We start from the raw sequence: 21,162 nt of genomic DNA, 5'->3' as shown, positions 1-21,162 counted from the left end.
GTCAAAGTGAAAAAACAAAAATACCTTTTATATTGAAAAACACATTTTCGTTGATTATGTGTACATTCATTGTGTTATTTTTTATAACATAAAAAAAATATACAGCTAAACTTATTTTCGTTGTATAATTCATTCTATATACATGTTAGTTTTAAAAATTAGGAATAAATCAAGTTAATTACCAATTACTATTTTTTTACCTTGATTCATTCATAATTAACTAATTTCTAAAAATTCACTATGATTAACACAAGTGATAATAACTTTGTCTCTTAATCAAGTGGTCTAAGATTTGAATCTTAGTTAATCTTTGAGTATAAAATAAATCGTGTTAAAAGAGAAATTTTCACTTTGTATATCTTCAAGGTCCCTGACAAAGATTTGTCACTATTTTCTATGGGAACAACTTCATATTTATATTATAATTAAAAAAAAACTAATTTCCAAAATTTAAAATTTCCTTGATTCATCCGAATAATTATGATACTATTAAAAAAATTAAAAGGTATTAAAAAAGAGATTTGATTCATTCGTAATTAATTTGATTATAATTAAAAATAACATAATTTGATTAGACATCATGTTTGATTGAGGGAGAGAGGAGGGAGTGTGAGGGATTTTAATGCAGGGGAGGAAAAACACCTATTTTTTGTTTTGTTTGCAATGAAAGAAAAAAATTTAAAAAATTAATTTTTATTTTTTTATCCTTATAATTTTAAATTTTAAAATACAAATATAAGTATTTTAGTCATTACACTTAAAATATGTTAAATCTCCTCTCCTCTTCTCTAAATTTCTCACCATTAGAGGAAAGAAAAATTTTAATGCCGAAGAATTTAACTTCGACAATTACTTCTTGCACCTCTAAAATTACTTCCTCCACCTTTTTAAGCTTTTGAAAAGACTATTCTAAGATGCAAAATTATATTTCAGGCTAACCTTTCCAAAATGTAAAATTTTACATACATTCTCAATTAAGGACGGGAAATAAAAATGGAGGTGCAGTAAACAATTGTTTTTAACTTCCCTTTAATTATTCTCCTCCATTTTACCAAATAGTTTCTTCCGTCCCAAAATAGTTTTCATCCATCCTATGTTGTTTTATACAAATTAAGTATATAAAAAATAATTTTATAAATTTAATCTTATATCATTATTAATTTATAGATTTTAACATTTATCATTAATGTTATAAGAAATATAAATAAAAAATAATTAATATTATATTAAAAATTAAAATAATAATTATCTTGAGATAAAAAAAAATTACACATCAATTATAATTATAATGTAAAGGAGGAAGTGCTATTTAAAGTTTGAGATCCAATATTCTCTACTAGTCAGCCAGTGTTAAATTCTAGATTAGATCACACAATTACTAAGCATTTATCCTTTGTTGGTCCACTCCTCGAATTCTGGCCTTTGTTCAAAAGTCTCACAACACAATTAATCTGGCCAATCTTGCATGTGCCCTCCACATCTTAGATCATCTTTAAATGCTTATGCTTCTGGTCCATGCCTCAGGTTTGAAACGAAGATATATTCGCAAGACATTGGTATAAAAGGCTGACACTAAATTTCTAGTTCAGTGTTCCAGATTTATAAATTGTCTATAGTAGGAGTATTATTTTTTTATCATATAATAAAACTATATATTTTCAAACATTGAGATCACTCTGCAGTTTTAAAAATAAATCCAGAGAATGTATATATCCCTATCCAATGTCCAATTTCAATCCAATCCCATTACATATAAAATGTTCTAGTTGTAGCAAAAACATATCACGTCAACATAATAAAGGCAAAAGAATGCACGTACGTCATGGCCAAATAACGGGGGCACACATGCAATATTCATGGACAGAACAATATAACAATGAGAAATGCTATTTGTATAGTATACTATTATATATACAATAATTAAATTTCATAACTAAGAAAGAGACAAAAAAATTAGAGATGTAATAAATCTTATGATAAAAAGAGATAAACACAAAAAGGTGTTAGTGGTTTATAAATTGTTAGAGTTATTATAAAATAGCACAATTTTATGTGTCATGTATTGCTAAAAACTTTGAACATGTCGCCTACAAAGTTTGATAAAAATGTGGGAAAAGGCATAACATTAACAGAACCATGACTTTTGCAACCATGAGCGTTTTCATGGTGATGATGAATGATAAACTTATACAAACTAAATGAATAATAACAAGAGCACAGAAACATGATGCTGGCATTTACCAAACGACAAGCAACTCAGTATAACGCGTACGCTCTCAATTGATAGCAATTAGCTGACTCACGTTAATTAGGATATATCTATAGCAAGGCCCCAAGTAATGGCTTCCCATTTTCCAACTCAAAAAAAAAAAAAAAACAAAAAAAATCTACAAGCATTTCATTCACAAAATTCTATAATTAATTTTATATAAAATTTAGTTGGACACCCGTACATATCTCATTCCTATCAGTTATCACATGACATTTTGTTATGGTGCCATCATTATCAATACGATTCTTATATGATTAAGTATTTTTTTACTTTGATTTTTTTTTTCTTTTGAAAGTGCTATACATATTAGTAAGAAAGACACAATATATCTATATATGTAAGATTTCATCTTAAGACTAGTAGTTGAGGTAAACTTTTCAACTCGAATAATGCTATTTAGTATAAAACATGATGGAGGCACAAAAGGTTAGGAACATGGAATATTAATGTCATGTTTTTAAACAAATATTGATTAATAAATTAGAAAAATGTAACATGAGATTTGACCGAAATCATTCTCCACAAATGCTTATTGTCCAAAAACATATTATAAGAAAAATATTAGAAACACACTATCTCATATACTCTTAAATATTAGTTTGTTATGTTCACGAAATTAAGCATTATTTTAGTGAATTGTTTTACCAAATTTATTTATTTGTTTTGTAAATATACTTTACAATAATAGCATTGGAGGGAGCATGATTAAATTAAAGAGGCATTGATTATAGAGAAAGGTGAGAGACATGCTTGATATGTTAAATAGAAGATGTACACCTTGATATCTTGGATTTCATAGGGAAAACAGAAGGTTATAGGTTAAAGAGTCACACAACTTTGGGTTCCTCTGAGAAGTTTACTGCTTTGAGAGAGCCTCCTAAATTTGCTAAAAATAAGGACAGATGGCACAAAATTATTTAAATTGTGTTAGCATTGTTGTTTCAGATAGAGATAATGAAGAATTGGCTCATGCGTTTGTTGTGACTAGTAAAAAATAAACAGAACAAACAAAACGCTTGAAGAAGACAAAGTAAAAGGGAGAGTGTCTATGGAAGGATGCGTAAATAACAAGCCTTACAAATGCAATTGTCATACCATTTTTTTTTTAACTGCGACAATTGCCATACCATTAAAATTGTATCTAACAATCTTGAACCCATAATTAAATTAAGGATTAGAAAATTTAAAACGTTACTTTAACCTACATTTTTTTAGGAGAGTTTAGTAATATGAAAAAAATGAAATATTACAAAAAATAAGTTATTAGGTTTTTGTCTTATAATTTATTTTTTATGTTCAATTAAGTCTTTTAATTTTTAAAATTAATTTAATTTGATCTTGACATCTGAAATAAAATGAGGGCATTAAGGACATGCTAATGTCATTACATTTTATGATGATTTAAAATTGTCATCTTCATTTTTTTAATACCATCAATCTAATTATCACATAAAGAATAAATTAAATATGAATAGAGAGTAACTGAAATGAGAAATTAAAAAAAAAATACTTTGAAATTAAAGCTTGAGGTCAAGGGCATCAATTCATAAGTACATGATTGCAAAACAGCTAATACTTTTCTTGATTCTTGCTGTATAAAATTAACATTTCTTTCTTGTTTCTATCATACAAGACAGGAAAAAGTCCAAAAGTGATATACCGATAGTAACATTATTTTTATATTATACACTGCGTAGGAAGAACTGTATATTTTAAATTTTCATGATAAACTGATTTTGTGATTTTTCAATTCCAACAATGTTGGTACGAAATTGTTTTTCAATGATTTGATCTGATTTCTTGTTTTCATCTATATTGAGAATAGGATACAGCAAAGCAGGGATGGATTCAAGCGGACAAGCTAGTTTATGATGCTTGAAACTATTAAAATAATGATACTTTGTGACAGTTTTCTGAATTATAAAAATTATAGAAGATTAAAGATTCAATTATATTTTTTTTGTAATTTAATCAAGAACCTAATTATTTTTTCTTAAAAAATTCAAATCTACTAATGTATTAAATCTATATAAAAAAAACTGTATAATATTGTCCTAGTGATTGTAAAATGTACACCAATCACGTTCTTTGTGGTGAAAAACATATTTTCTTTAAAAAATACGAATTAAGAATAAAAAATACAAATTATAAATAAAAAATATTTTCTTGTAAAATGTACTTATATCAATGTATTTAGGATGATTTTTTAGTATTCAATCATAACTGTACTAATTTTTTTATATGATTTTTTTATTACACAAGCACGTGTGAGAGAGACAGGGTACGTGAATGCCTGATTAGTGATTACGATGCATAAAGAAATTTTTCAAAACTTAAATTAGGTTATTAAAATTTATAATTGGGTTTAAAGTCAGTTCAAGCCTGTTTAATATTTATTAAAATAAACACACTAGATCAAACATTTAATAGATAAACTTAGGTAATTCACAAATAATTCAACTAATCAATATCTCTGGATAAGAATATCGAGTAGTGTAAAGCTTATAGGTGTTTGTAGATACATTAACTGGGTTTAGCCAAGTTTATCAACATGAATTAATTTTAACTTGTATAAAAAGTCTGATACAATTTAACTTTAAATTTATTTTATTTTCTTCTCTTACAGATACTTATAGATTAGTTCATTAAAATTTATTTGGTCTTAAAAGAGTGTTAGAAATATGACTTCTAGTTGTATGAATTTTTAAACATAAATAATATTAGTAATAACTAATTAATTTATAGCAGTAAACCTGCAATAAGCTTTATCGCTACAAAAAACACATAATTTTTATCATCACAATTATATAATTGTAAATACACTATTTATGTATTTTCTCTCCCGCACACGAGATTATTATGCACAAGAGTGAATCCAAATCATAAAGTAAGGATGAATTCAGATGTTCTCTCCTGCTTCTCCGGCGGGATTAAGTGCATTATATTCTCTTTTCCCCTCAGTTGTTATACAATAAGCAATTGAATGATTAAATAATGTTTGAATTTCAGCTGAAAGGTTTGAATATATTTTAATTATCAAAAACAACTATTTTTCTTATTCTTCATTTTAAGCATTAGAATTAATTTGTAAAAGAATTTTCTCAATTTTAATCTAAACACAGTTTATAAATGTTTTGCGAAATATTGATCGGACAGAAATATGTGAGAACTTAAACGTATTCGAGGTTGACTAGTAGATATTATTATATACCTATACGAGACAGGTTGATCCATTAAAAGAAGTTAGATCTAATACAAGGAGTTAGTTCTTCCTAACGACAAACCAAAATTTAAATTTTTATTGTGAGAAATATATATATTTAATGTTAAACAATAATTATCTAGAACATATTTTTTTCTAAAAGAAAATGATGTAAGAAACCAAAAAAGAATTAGACAAGCTGGTCCATTATGAATTTAAAAAAAGACAAGCTGGTCCATTGCACCAAACCTCACTTCCACTCTCATTGCTCTATAAATTGCAAGTTACTCTTCCAATATTGCACAATAAATTGCACGATACTCTTGCTAGTTCACAAAGCTAGCTATAGCTGCTACCTCTTATTGGCTTTTTTGTCTTACTGTTTCAATAACAGTAAGCTCTAAGCCACCGCCAAGTTTCATTTCCTTCTTTAATTTCCTCCCTTTCTACCTTGTTGTTATTCTTCTTCACCTTGGTTACCCTGCCCTACCCAAAAGTTCAATATCTTTTTTGCAGCGTCAATACCCTCCAAATTCCAATAAAGATATACACACACACATTTATATGTTCATATAGTATATGGTATACAACATGGTCATTCAATATTCATCAAATTGGAGCTGCAATTTATCCATGATGGCAAGGCTTGCCTTGTGCCTCCTTGTGATGTTGAGCAATAATGCAAGTTCTTCATCTGCTCGTTTATTGTTCAATAGAACAAGAGGAGGGTTCACGATCATGCCTAAAGAAGTACATAGGAGAAACCTGCTTGATAATGGACTTGGCCATACACCCCCCATGGGGTAAGCCTCTTTTTCTCTTCACTTTTCCCACCAAACTTGCCTATTTTCTTTTTTCTTTGTCCCCCTAGCTTTTGCATATATATAATTAACATGCTCAAATAATTGAAATACTATTTGGCATGAGAGTGTGATAGTCTAATATTGATGCACGTGCATGGTCTCAAATAATTAATCTTGGTTAATTATTGTGTGGTCAAAGTTTAGATGCAACTTTAAGGTATTTTTGGTGTCGTTCTTCGATTAGAATAAAATTTTTTATTGTGCGAATTATTAAGATGAAACTAAAATTCTGATTAAATATTAATATTAAAAATACTTATGAAATTATATCTAAGTCTTCTCACTGTATGCATCAATATATTAATTGAAGAGAATACTTATCTTCAATTCAAGTTTACCATTTAGGGGATAATAGGGAAATTGGGAAGGAATTTAAGAGAGCTATTTGAAATGGGACTAATTCTTTTCAATAAAAACAAATTATATAAAACAATAAACAATAATATTATATGTCTTATCTTGATCTGATTCTTCATACATATCAATCAATGATTTATGATGGCACCGTCAAGTCCTCCCCACTACATCCAATTTACTTAATCATGAATGGCACAAGATGATGTGAGTGCTCCCACGGTATGTCCATTGTGGTGGCATTATTTGTCTTGTAATTGATTAAGCTGCAATTATGATTCTTGTTTGGGGTTTGTGGAATTTTTCGTTACTTGTTGAGCTTTCACCGACTTGTTGGCAATTGGCAAGATGAAAAGGACATTTGGTGACTTTATTGCATCAATTGCACAAAATATTAAGGTTCAAGAGGAGTTGTTATAGTAGCATTTGATAGTTTTACCTAAGCCACTTATAGGAAATAAAAACAAACCCTGGGTTTGGTTCTTGTTCCATCTTTATTTATTGCATTCACCAATATTCAAGAATCCATATCTTAAAATCATCAATAGATATAAATAAATAAATAATTTAGGAGTTGTATATATGATGGTGTGGAAATAGATCTCACAAGCATTCACGTGCAAGTTCCTCCAAGGATTAATTATTTCATAATGTTACTTATATTTTCTACTTATTGTAGTGGCAACATCCATGATCCATGTATTAATGGTCCTTGATTGAGCTTTCAACTCATAATTGAGTTCTCAATTGACCCTCCAACCACTTCTTATGGTTAGGGTAGGCCAATAAAAAGTTAATGATTTTCTTGTTATTATTGAAGGACTTTTCTAATTAAACGATCTTATCTTCAACTTTTAGGCCGAATTTCAGTGACAACTATATAATGCTTATTTGATAAATCAGCAAAAATATAAAGTTTATAGCCGTAATGTACAAGTAATGTGATAATTTGAATAGTCACGTAATTTTGCTATCTATTTTTCATTTATTTTGCCACTATTATATGATTTATTCTTCATTTCATCTCTAGTAGAAAGATTTGTTGTCTTGTTGTATACAGCCATCTTATCCAAAAGAAGCAATAGTGGGATAAATTATTTATTTATGAATTTTCATTATATTAGATAAATGTTATGTTGGACAAGATATTTTAATTAATTTTTAATTTTTTTCACTAGTTGAAAAGTTTATTTGATTATTTGATAAACAAAATTTTTTAATAACTTCTTGGTAGTTTCTAGAATTTTTTGAAACACTACTTATATCACGTTTTTTAAAACATTAATTTCTAACTTTTAATTTTTTATATTTTCTTTCATTCTTGATATATTTATTGATTTCCTTGTTACATTTATTAAAATAAATCATGGTATTCTTATTTTTTGTCATTTTATACTTTTCAGTTAATTTTATTAAACACTTATAATTTAATAAACTAATTTTTAACTTTCAACTTTCAGTTAATTTTTTAACTTCCAACTAATTTTTCAGATTTCAACTAACTTTCAGTTAACTTTGCTTAACATAACCAAAAGCAAACCTTGTATTTGCCTAAAGCCAACAAGAAATGAGAATTGAACAAGGAACTTTCATTATTGTATGAGCCCTTGAACCGTTGTGCCGAGTGTGCATACATTCGACTCATCAAATTATTTAGGTTTCAAATAATTAGTGTTTAATGTAAAAAGTTTTGAAATTGATATATAGAAATATGTTTGATTTTTAACTTGTGATGGAAGCTCAGGTCTACACCCATAAAAGTTTGATTTTGGAAGCCCATACTATTGAGTGTTGAATTAATGTTTTGACTTCTTTATTTATTTTACACTTAATGTTTTGACTTGGAAGGCTATTTTTGTAACCATAAAAATAACATACATAAAGTGATGTTTAAAAAAAAAACCTATGATTTCATTAGTGATGAAAGTAAATGCACAATGACCAATTACTGATTATAAAATTCAGATGGAATAGCTGGAACCATTTTGCCTGCAATATTAAAGAAGACTTAATTCGAGAAACAGGTAACTTAACTATTACTACATGAATTTGGAATATACAAAAAAAAAAAAAAAACTATTTAGATTGCTAGACATATTCTTGCCAATATTTGTTGTGTTATATCTCTTCATAATGCAGCCGATGCTATGGTGTCAACTGGCCTTGCTGCTCTAGGTTACCAATATATTAACATAGGTAGGACATTTTGTATTGTTATTGTAGTCATTAATAGTATAAAATTATGCTTATTTATGCATTGAAATACTAATTTATTATTTTTCTATAAATTTTTAGATGATTGTTGGGGAGAGCTTAACCGAGACTCAAAGGTAAAATTGCATATCAAAATATAATATCTTCTTTCTGTGATATTTAATTTGGCTAATGTAAAATTGTGGCAGGGCAATTTGGTTCCCAAAGCCTCAACATTTCCTTCCGGAATGAAGGCACTAGCTGATTATGTTCATAAAAATGGTTTGAAGTTGGGGATATATTCTGATGCAGGGTATGTCATATGTTAAACTTAAACTTTGATTTTTGTATATTTATGATTATTCAACCATTTTTTTTATCTGTGACAATTTATCTGCAGAAATCAAACGTGCAGTAAAACTATGCCTGGATCACTTGGACATGAAGAACAAGATGCAAAAACATTTGCTTCCTGGGTAACATGCATTCATTTCAAAGTCATTTTTCATTTATATCAACATATATCCTATGTAACTAATTTTATTAACATCTACTTTCAATGTTACTTTAGGGGATTGACTACTTGAAGTATGATAACTGTGAGAATAACAATATAAGCCCCAAAGAAAGGTATTTGTGACCTTCAAGTGCACACAAACAATTAATTACATGCTTCTAAAATCTAGGAATTGATACATTTTGTGACACAGGTACCCTCCAATGAGTGAAGCTTTGGCAAACACTGGAAGGCCAATTTTCTTCTCTTTGTGTGAATGGTGAGCCAGATTGGTGATCATGTTTCACATACATTATGCTGATAAACTTCACTATTTCATTGAGGAATTTATATAGCTAGAAGAAAGTATAACTAATTAGAATTTCATCTCCTCTACTATTCCTCTAAGCCAGAAAATTTACTTTTTTTTTAACTATTAATTGCTTTCTCAAACACAGGGGATCAGAAGATCCAGCAACTTGGGCCAAAAGTGTGGGAAATAGTTGGAGAACAACAGGAGACATTGAAGATAAGTGGGATAGGTAAGCATGCGTGGTATGATATATAAATTTATATATCTTCAATGTCAATATAAGATGAATCTAATTTGAGGAATTTCATTATCTTGTTTGCATCACATTCATGCTTTATTGAACACTTGACAAAGTCACTGGAGCTTATTTGAACCAACATGATGAGTAAGTTGAGTTTATTTTCTACACATTCTCTGTGTAAAAAAATTGACTCTGTCAACTAATCAAAAGAATTTTGTTGATAAGACATTTAAGGTAATTATTGTAAAAATTAACAAACTTATTATACATGACAGTTTATGATTATATAACAGTGTAAAACCCTTTACATTATCTGTGCACACATTATTTATTAAGTTATGAAGAGTATCGCTTTTAAGGAAATCATTTTCTTGCATCATTATGTTTCATATATTCATTTTCAACATCGGAAACTTATAATATTTTCTCCACAGTATGATATCTCGTGCAGATCTAAATGACAAATGGGCTTCTTATGCTGGACCTGGAGGATGGAATGGTAATCATTCTCACCACTCACTAGTTTTGGACATAGTTATCAATCTCAGATTGCTTAGTACTTAAATAAAAATTAGCTCTTCAACTAAAATAAGTAAATAAATAAGAAATAGGTCCATGTATAATTCCTATTTACTACATCATATTAAAGAAACTAAAGTTCACATTTTCATTTTTTGGTGTATAGATCCTGACATGCTAGAAGTTGGAAATGGAGGCATGACAACAGAAGAATATCGTGCTCATTTCAGCATATGGTCATTAGCTAAGGTAATTAAGTTGCAACAAAAACTTAGCACGTGCTGCTTAGGCATTTCCATATAATAATGTATTTTGCACATTAAGTACATTTCTTCTGTGTATATAGGCTCCTTTGTTGATTGGTTGTGACATTAGAGCACTGGATGCCACCACAAAAGAATTGCTAAGCAACAAAGAAGTTATTGCAGTTAATCAAGGCATGGACAGACTAAATTAACCTTCTTATCTTTTCTTAAACAGAGAATGCTTTTAAAATTAATAACCCTATGATATTGCAGACAAGCTTGGAGTTCAAGGAAAGAAGGTGAAAAGTACTAATGATTTAGAGGTAACAACCTTTCCCTTTCAGTGTTTCTTTTCTAGTAAAACTGGGGATAAAGTTGTCAGCATCTTCCTTTATAATGATATTCCATGTTTTCACATAACTACAAAACTTTGATGCTGGCACCAGCCTAGTTTTCAAGTGTTATTGCCTTATCATATAAAAATAAAGTAGATACTAACAAATATGTACTTGAAGTGAAAATCACTTGTGTCTTCAGTGATTTAGTGACCAAATTTAGTGACAAAAATTGTTTTTCTTCACTAATACTGTGGTCACAACAATTTCTGAGGTAAATTTTAAAAAATTCAATATAAATTGTTCTGTTACTAATTTTAATTTTTCTTGTATGTCATATTACTCAATAGAACTTCTTAAAAGTAAGCTAGTGTTGCAGGTTTGGGCAGGTCCTCTCAGTAATAACAAGGTAGCAGTGATCTTATGGAATAGAAGTTCATCCAAAGCAAAAGTTACTGCATCCTGGTCTGACATAGGCCTGAAACCTGGAACTTCAGTTGAAGCAAGAGATTTATGGGCGGTGAGATACTTAGTTTGACTTATTTGGTTCCTTTTCTTTACAATGCAAAGCATCTAAAAATGCTTATGTGTTATCGTTTTGACAATTTGTTTTGAATTTTGCAGCATTCAACACAATCATCTGTTTCGGGAGAAATATCTGCTGAATTAGATTCACATGCTTGTAAGATGTATGTCGTCACTCCTAACTAAGCTGTTAATTTCTTGAGGCAGAAAAGGAGGTAAAAACAGAAGTCAGGAGAAACAAATGCATTGGCAATAGTTGGATGTTCCATAGAAGGAAAAAGAAATCAATAGGATATTTATTTATCAATAGGAAATATAGAAAGATATGTATACGTTGTTTAGCTCCGAAGGTTTCCATTTTAAATTATACATTGTCATTGAGATCTACTTGATTTCAATATAATATGCATTTCATATCCCTAATTCCTGTTAATCTGGTATCAAGCATGGACTGAAAGGAAGTACATAGAATATTTTCTATATATAGATATATGGTTGACATTTTTATCTATCTAGTGATTCTAATGTTGTAGTGTGCATATTTGGCATTGTGCTTGAAGAAAATATGGATAATTTTTTCTATGTCCTTATGGTAAACTAAATTTGAAAGGATCCTTTGAAAAGTAATTGAAGACTTGAGGTTCAGCAATATACTACAATCAAATTCAACCAGATCGGTGCTAAAATTGAACTATCTCCAACAAATTGGTTTTATAATCTCTCGTTTATATATTATTAAATCTGTCCAACAAAGAGACTAAGTCTTAATAATTTTGACTAAAATCTAATTTTCGTTTCCCTATTTTTTTAAATTAAAGATTTTAGTTTTCCTATTTTTTAATTGAGACATTTTGTTCTCAATTTTTAAAAAATCCACAAATTTTGTCTTATTTTTTTATTTAAACATTTTGTCCCTCACTTATTAAAAAATCTACAATTTTAGTTTTCTTTCTCAATTTTAAACTTGACTATGTACTTTTTTTATTTATTTTTTTAATAAGTTAAGTTTGTTAGCAATTAAATAATTAAAAAAATGTGTCATATGAATAATAAATAGACATGTGTCAGTCAAGGTTTATAAAGTATATAGATTAACATTTAAAATTGATCACAAGGATCAAAATTACAAATTTTTTAAAAGTGGAGACAAAATGTCTCAATTAAAAAATGGAAAACTAAAATTGTGACTTTTTAAAAGTGAAGATGAAATATCTCAATTAAATTATAGGAGGACTTAAATCACAAATTTTAGAAAATAGGGGACAAAAATTGCATTTTGGCCAAATTTTTTCTCATCCAACCATTAATATACATATTATTGTATTGTTATTGGTATGAAACATTAATGAGGCGATGGCTAATCTACATCGAGTAACTTAACTAATAACATGTAGTAGTGTATCTTCTCACAATCACGTTTTTTCAATTATACCAACAATTTGTTGATATTTTATATTATTATTTAATCATAATTATTATGATAAATTTATTTATTTTTACAATAATTGTATTAATAGTTATACTGATTACAATCTCTAATTGACAGTGTAATTAGAAAACTGAAATTAGACTCTATTATTAATAAATAGTTATAACTCCACAAATCATAGGCACAAACAAATATTTATATAGTAGTCACCATGACTTGCATTGAAGTAAGTTGAGTTTGAGTAATCAACAAAAACAAAGAATTGAAACATCGGCATTTGGTATTGGCTTCATGCATGGAAGCTTCCTTTCCAGGGTCGTTCAAGATGTAAGACAAATTAGATATCAACCTAAGGCCAAAAAAAAAAAAAATTTAGGCCCCTAAAATTTTTTTATTACTAACTATTAACAAATTTTAACTGATCAAAATAAAATAATTTAGAATCTCTCTCTTCCCTAAAAATTAGTCAATCAATATCATCTTTTTAAAAACTAACCAATATCACAATTAATGTTATTTAAAGTATTTTATTTATCTCAAAAAAGTAAATCCCTATTAACTTTCCTTTAATCCATCTTAATTCCCTAACTAACGTATCTCACTCTCCAGACTCCATTATTCACGTTTTTTCATCTTCTCATCTTCTATTCATAAAAAAATCTATTCTTCTCCTTCCCTTAAATGAAACCTATTGTCTATTGATCAAACTTTGTCTCCGCAGCTCAACCTCTCTGGATTTGACATCGTTTGGATTCTGAACGGCTATAAACCGCATACATCCCGATGTCCCGCGTACGGAGCCTTTCATCTCCATCCTAGTGGATTGGTGGAACGATTCATTTCACGGGCATGACTCTGGGTACACAGCAATACAACACGTATCACATAGCACCCTTGCGCCTGACACAACATCTAAACAACAAAATCTCTGTCTGTTTCCAATTCCAGGTTCTATCGTTCTGTTCATCGATCATCATTTTCTATATTTATTTTAGAGTTTAGTGTATTTAGATTTCTTTAATATTTAGTTAATTTTTTTATTTTGATTATTTACAAAAAGAAAATGTCAAATAGAAAGTATGAATCTGGTTATGAAAAATTGAAGAAAAAACGAAACGTTAAAAAGCTAATTGAATCTCAATGTGGTGTCCTTGATAAATTTGTTATTCATAAAAATGACGCAAAAGCAAGTTCAATAGGTGAAAATGTGATAGAACAACCACTGATAGATCATACTAACAACGAGAAAAATGTTATAGAACAACCACCTATAGATAATACTGGCAACGGTGTAGAACAACCACCTAGAGATGATACTGACAATGGTGAAAACGTGATAGAACAACCACCTATAAATAATACTGACAACACAAATAGTCATAATTTCAATCAAGAACTAGAAGACAATATTTTAGAAATAGGAGTAGAAGGGAATGTTGAGCATAATAACACTTCTAGTGAAGTACCTACAAATATTTATGACCCAGGACTATAGAAAAATATTGATGGAAAATTTAGAGATTTAATGATAGAAAAGGGTCCTATCAGACATGACAATTTTCAATATCCAAAAGATGAAAATAATAGATATTTCTATTCATCATGTTATCAACGAACACTGTCAAATGGAGAAAAACATGATAGAAGATGACTAGTTTATTCTAAAGATTTAGACAAAATGTATTGTTTTTGCTGTAAGTTATTTGGTTCAACAAATGTTAGTCAACTAGCAAATGAAGGGACTAAAGATTGGAAGAATCTTGGTTCCAAACTTAAGAGTCATGGAACAAATCGTGAACATATAATTAATATGACCAAGTGGATTGAACTAGAAAAGAGATTGACAACAAAACAAACAATTGATAAGCATATACAAGAACAAATTAACAAAGAAAAGGAACATTGGGAAAAGGTTCTACTTAGGATTATAGCTATAGTCAAATATCTTTCTAAAAATAATCTTGCTTTTCGTGGAACAAATGAAAAGATATATGAAAAAGGTAATGGTAATTTTTTGAGTTTGATTGAGATGCTTGCGGAATTTGATCCAATTATGCAAGAACATGTTAGGCGCATAAAAAGTAATGAAACTCGTAATCATTTCTTGAGTAATACCATACAAAACGAGCTTATAGAAATGATAGTCTTCCAAGTTAAAAAGTCAATCATAGAGAAAGTTAAAGATGCAAAATATTTTTTTGTTATTCTTGATTGTACTCCTGATGTAAGTCATCAAGAACAAATGACTCTTATCTTGAGATGCGTTGATACTTCTAAATCTCCAATTAAAATCAAGGAGTATTTCTTAGAATTTTTAAAAGTTGATGACACATCAGGAAAAGGTCTTTTTAATGAGCTTGTTAATGTTTTAAAAAAAAAATATGGCCTTAATATTGATGATATAAGGGGACAAGGTTATGATAATGGTTCCAACATGAAGGGTAAAAATCAAGGAGTGCAAAGAAGATTATTAGACATAAATCCTAGAGCATTTTATACATCGTGTGAGTGTCATAACTTGAACTTAGTTTTATGTGATATGGCTAGTTCGTCTCCTAGAGCTATTTCTTTTTTTGGAGTTCTACAATGTATTTATTCTTTGTTTGCTTCATCTACCAAACGGTGGAAAATTTTGCAAGATAATGTATCTAAATTTTCTGTTAAATCATTATCTCAAACTCGTTGGGAAAGTAGAATAGAAAGTGTCAAAGCTATTAAGTTTCAAGCTCCAAAGGTAAGAGATGCTTTGACTGAATTATCAAAAAATTGTGAAGATCCTAAATTAAAAGTGAAGTCATGTCATTAGCAACTCATGAACTTAAAGATTTTGAATTTTTATTAGGAATGAATATTTGGTATGATATTTTGTTTGCTGTCAATTCTGTTAGCAAGATTCTACAATCAAAAGATATGCATATAGATGTTGAATAGATCATTTAAAAGGTCTTATCACTTATTTAAAACATTATAGGGAAAACGGGTTTGCATTGGCTTTAGAATCCACAGAAAAAATGGCTATCGAAATGGATATAGAGCCAAAATTTCGTGAAAAACATAAAATTCATAGAAAACCTCATTTTAATGAAAAAATTAGTAATGAGATCACACATTCACCTGAAGAATCTTTTCGTATTGAGTATTTTTTATACATATTAGATCAATCAATTAATTCTATTGAGACACGATTTGAACAATTTTTACAATATGAGACTATTTTTGGTTTTTTATTTGATTCCCAAAAAAATTAAAGCTTTAGATGAGGATGAATTGAAAAAATATTGTAGTAATCTTGAAATTTTTTTAAGGTTTAATGAATACTGATATTGATGGTCTTGATTTATTTTCAGAATTGAAAGTATTAAGAGAAGTGTTAAGAGAAGAAATTAGCACATCAATAGAAGTATTGAATTATATTAAAATTTTAGATTCTTTTCTAAATGTTTACATTGCATATAGAATTTTATTGACAATCCGTATAACAATTGCTACTACTGAAAGAAGTTTTTCAAAATTAAAATTGCTTAAATCATATCTAAAATCAACAATGTTACAAGATAGATTGAATGAGTTAGTTATTTTATCTATTGAAAGTGAAGTGTTACAATTGATTGATTATAAAACTCTGATAAATGATTTTGCAACTAAAAAAACTACAAGATTAATATAAAAATTGATATTTTATATAATATACTAAGTCTCTTTAAAATTCTTGTAAAAAAAAAGACCCTTTTTAACATCCCCAAAATGTCTTTACGCCTGTTACTTTCCTTGGTAGCACCAAACAAGAGAAACAAAGATGGCTACAAACTGAGAAGAAGTAAATGTCATTCTGAAGGTCACTCTACCTATGGAACTTGATGATTCGAGACTCTACCAATAATGGCTTCTTCACACAAACTTTAAACATATACAGAGTGTGCCATGGCAACAACCTCACCTACCCTTTGCTTCTCAAGGCCTGTGCTAACCTCCCTTCCATTCAACATGGCACAATGCTTCATGGGCATGTCCTCAAATTTGGGTTCCAAGCAGACACCTTTGTTCAAACTTCCCTTGTTGGCATGTACTCAAAATGTTCCCATGTTGCATCTACACGACAGGTGTTCGATGAAATGCCACAAAGAAGTGTTGTCTCGTGGAACGCCATGGTTTCAGCTTACTCTCGCGGGTCTTTGATGGACCAGGCATTGACCCTCCTGAAAGAAATATGGGTTCTTGGTTTTGAGCCGACTGCTTCCACATTTGTTTCGATTTTGTCGGGTTATTCCAACTTGGATTCTTTCGGGTTTCATTTGTTGGGGAAGTCGATACACTACTGCTTGATCAAACTTGGGATTGTGTATTTGGAGGTCTCCCTGGCCTACTCACTGATGGGTATGTATGTCCAGTTTTGCCTAATGGATGAAGCAAGGAAATTTTTGACTTGATGGATGAGAAGTCAATAATTTCTTGGACAACTATGATAGGGGGTTATGTGAAAATTGGGCATGTTGTGGAAGCATTTGGTTTATTTAATCAAATGCAACATAAGAGTATTGACGTAGACTTTGTTGTGTTTCTAAATCTTATTTCTAGTTGCATACAAGTAGGAGAGCTTTTGTTAGCTTCATCTGTTCACTCGTTTGTACTTAAATGCGGGTGTGGTGAAGAGGATTCCATTGAAAATTTGCTTATTACTATGTATGCAAAATGTGTTAATCTTACATCTGCCAGAAGTATATTTGATCTGATCATTGAAAAGAGCATGTTATCATGCACATCAATGATTGCAGGAATGTCCATTCAGGTCATACAGGGGAAGCACTGGATCTGTTTAGAAGTATGATAAGGACTGATATTAGACCAAATGGAGCAACCCTTGCAACTGTTTTATCAGCTTGTGCTGCTTTGGGATCACTCAGCATTGGGCAAGAGATTGAAGAGTACATTTTTCTAAGCGGGTTGGAATCGGAACAACAAGTCCAAATGTCTCTCATACACATGTACTCCAAATGTGGGAGCATCATGAAAGCTAGAGAAGTATCTGAAAGGGTGACAGATAAAGATTTAACTGTTTGGACTTCCATGATAAATAGTTATGCAATCCATGGGATGGGGAATGAGGCTATCAGCCTCTTTCACAAAATGACTACTGCAGAAGGGATAATGCCATTGCCAGATGCCATTGCTTACACTAGTGTTTTGCTGGCCTGTAGCCATTCTGGATTGGTAGAAGAGCGACTGAAGTACTTCAAAAGTATGCAAAAGGATTTTGAAATAGCTCCTACAGTAGAACATTGTACCTGTTTGATCGATCTTCTTGGTCGAGTCAGCCAGCTTCACTTAGCTTTAGATGCAATTCAGGGTATGCCACCAGAAGTCCAAGCTCAAGCTTGGGGTCCATTGTTTGATGCTTGTGGGATTCATGGCAATGTAGAGCTTGGGGAGATTGCAACTGTTAGGTTATTAGACAGTAGTCCTGGAAGTTCCGAAAGTTATGTATTAATGGCTAACTTGTATGCCTCTTTGGGCAAGTGGAAGGAGGCACATATGATGAGAAATTTGATAGATGGTAAAGGATTGGTTAAAGAATGTGGCTGGAGCCAAGTTGAGGTCAGTGGTAGCTAATAGCTGTCATACATTTGCTGTCGGAAATCAATCACCGGTTGCTTATAAGACACTAGAAGATCTAGATTTTACTCTTCAAGAAGGCAGATATACAGCAGAAATAGAATTGTTGCAGCTGGTTGTGTCAATAGTAATTTCCATATCCAGCATTAGAAGAACATGATATGGAGTTCAACTCCATAACTAATGACTAGGAATTTATAATGCAAGATCATCATGCGGTTGCATTTTGAATATGGTTCTTATCACCGTCAGGACTTCAGTCGAAGTTGTGATTTCCTTCTGTTTCACCTTTTCTACCCTGATTCTCTATAATAGAGCAGTTATTTCTTACCCTTGACCAGGAAACGTGTTTACCAATGATTTTAATATAGATTACTCTACATGTAAATCAACCTCTTTACTAACTATAAATGATTTAAATTAAAACATCAGATTTTTATTGTCCTTTCTGCCACATTCTTAATGATTACATGCAGTTATTGCAACAGATTTATACATCATTTTTACACTGAGAAGCTAAGGGTAGATAACCAACTTGATTAAAATCACAACCATATCCATCTTCCTTGCATAAATTTTTTGTTGGTCACCAACTGGCTTTGATTATTCTCAGTAACATTATTGCAGTTACCAAATATTGGTCAAGCATAGCTCATGATATCAAGCTTCATTATGATTGTCTCATTCATGTTGAGATACCTTCTACCCTGACATACATATAAATAAGAAAAACATATAAAAATACGGAATTAACTAAAATGATTTTATTTTAAGCATAAAAGAGTTCATGTGGGTAAAAATGTCACATTCGCTTTACTATTACCAAATAAAACTTTTTAAAAACATATCCGGATCAGAATAAGGCCGTCAAAGTTTACAAAATAAATATTGTTAAATAGTGGAATAAAATAAAGTAAAATAATATCATGCAATTGAAATAAAAACTCATGTCTTAATGTCACATTCTATCAAAGCATTGTGTCCCAGCGTTCTCTAACACGAGATGCTTTAAAGTCATTCACCTAGTCATCTGCTGTCACGAACACCAGGTTCGAGATCATCACAGGATCCAAACACAAACAACACACAGGGAGTGAGTTGTTACATTTCTAAATAAAATACAGATAAACAAAGACATAATCAATATAAATTGTAGAAGTATTTATAACATAATTCAACTTAATACAATTCACGTTACTTCACTACTTTATCATTTAAAATTTATTTTTCAGTCACCAATCATGTTACACATGGATCACACACTCGAGTCAAGACATAACAACACTAATCAATTTCATAATAAACAATTCACAGGAATTACGCAACAATTATACTAAGACTCAAACCTATATACAATGTGGTACCATGTTAGTGAAAAACAACACCAGGGCACTTAAGAGTACATAACAAGACACGCCACACAATGAGTATGTCAGGTCACTCTCACTAAGTAAAATCATAAGGTGATCAGTCAGGGTCATTTTGTTTTGCGAGAATGTTCCAATCATATGGGATCAACATAAGCTTAAAGGAATACTCAAACCAAGTGTATTTACCCCCAATGTCTAGACTCCAAAGAATCCGTTAGGGTCTCACCTTCCTAAACTTTTTCATGTAAACATTGCTCATGAATTATACAATACTCATGACCTCATACTTGTTTTCAAACACATTTAACACATTGCGTTACAATTTAACACCTCAGGTTCCTAACTTGGAACCCTACACTTTTCTTTTAACACCTTGCGCATTTACATTTTTCTCAAGATAAACACCAATCAGGTTATTAAATAATTCACAACTCACAACACAAGTAATTGAAACATCAAGTATTAACCACACACTTATTCACAATCATATTGTTGATTGCAATGACCCGTGAAGCTGTCAAATTATCCTTTTAAGTTTCCTAATTTGTAGGCAATAAAGAGTCAAATAATTTGCTAGAATTAGAATATTCGATTCCCTTTTTTGTGGCATCTGTTTTGCCAATCAATAACATATTTTATGGGATTCTAATTTTCTTATTACTGTATAAATGCATGTTGTGATATTCAATAAAAATACAACCTTCTGCAGTTCAATATCTTTCTTTTGTTCTTGCTACAACCCTATACATCTTTCTAAATAACCAACACATACCATATGACCACAATTTAACATCTCACAATGTCATAATTCATTATCACATGTTTATGTGTATCTCGCAAATTAACACATGTTCAACTTTGCACTTATATTCAATCTCAATAAAAATGTTATAATCTCAAAGCAACATGTTATCACAATTGAGCACATACTCAATTTATCACTTATACACAATTTCATGATCCCAATATTACAATTTATCACGCTAATCTAGTAAATCTTATCCAAAACACAAAAAAATTATATAGGAATGTTTCTCACAACATGGGGAGTAAAATCCCTCAATAAATTTCACATAATCATACAGAAAGAATTACAATACAATAAACATTCCAAAATAAACTTCAATTTGATCCTCTAAGGATCACGTGTGTAGTCCAGTAGTGATAGCGGCGTCTCTAGTGGTTCCCTAAGATT

General features: G+C 30.0%; 2 protein-coding genes across 2 annotated transcripts; both read left to right on the top strand.

Annotated features, from left to right (window-relative positions):
- The first annotated feature begins 5,769 nt into the window (after positions 1-5,769).
- On the top strand, positions 5,770-12,069 carry LOC114368711 (alpha-galactosidase-like). Its single transcript, XM_028325945.1, has 15 exons — positions 5,770-6,277; positions 8,657-8,715; positions 8,831-8,887; positions 8,987-9,021; positions 9,094-9,197; positions 9,285-9,360; positions 9,456-9,514; positions 9,595-9,660; positions 9,839-9,922; positions 10,369-10,433; positions 10,620-10,702; positions 10,800-10,890; positions 10,972-11,021; positions 11,413-11,553; positions 11,658-12,069. Exons 1-15 carry the CDS (start codon positions 6,054-6,056, stop codon positions 11,742-11,744), a joined length of 1,281 nt encoding a protein of 426 aa, XP_028181746.1. The 5' UTR covers positions 5,770-6,053; the 3' UTR covers positions 11,745-12,069.
- Positions 12,070-16,776: 4,707 nt separating this feature from the next.
- On the top strand, positions 16,777-18,969 carry LOC114368438 (pentatricopeptide repeat-containing protein At3g46790, chloroplastic-like). The gene is made up of 2 exons (XM_028325713.1): positions 16,777-17,408; positions 17,725-18,969. Exons 1-2 carry the CDS (start codon positions 16,845-16,847, stop codon positions 18,592-18,594), a joined length of 1,434 nt encoding a protein of 477 aa, XP_028181514.1. The 5' UTR covers positions 16,777-16,844; the 3' UTR covers positions 18,595-18,969.
- The last annotated feature ends 2,193 nt before the right edge of the window (positions 18,970-21,162 follow it).

Source organism: Glycine soja, chromosome 9 (assembly GCF_004193775.1).
Source record: "Glycine soja cultivar W05 chromosome 9, ASM419377v2, whole genome shotgun sequence".
NCBI lineage: Eukaryota > Viridiplantae > Streptophyta > Magnoliopsida > Fabales > Fabaceae > Glycine > Glycine soja.
Note: the sequence above shows the minus strand (reverse complement) of the source record. Positions and strands in the feature narration are given on the sequence as shown.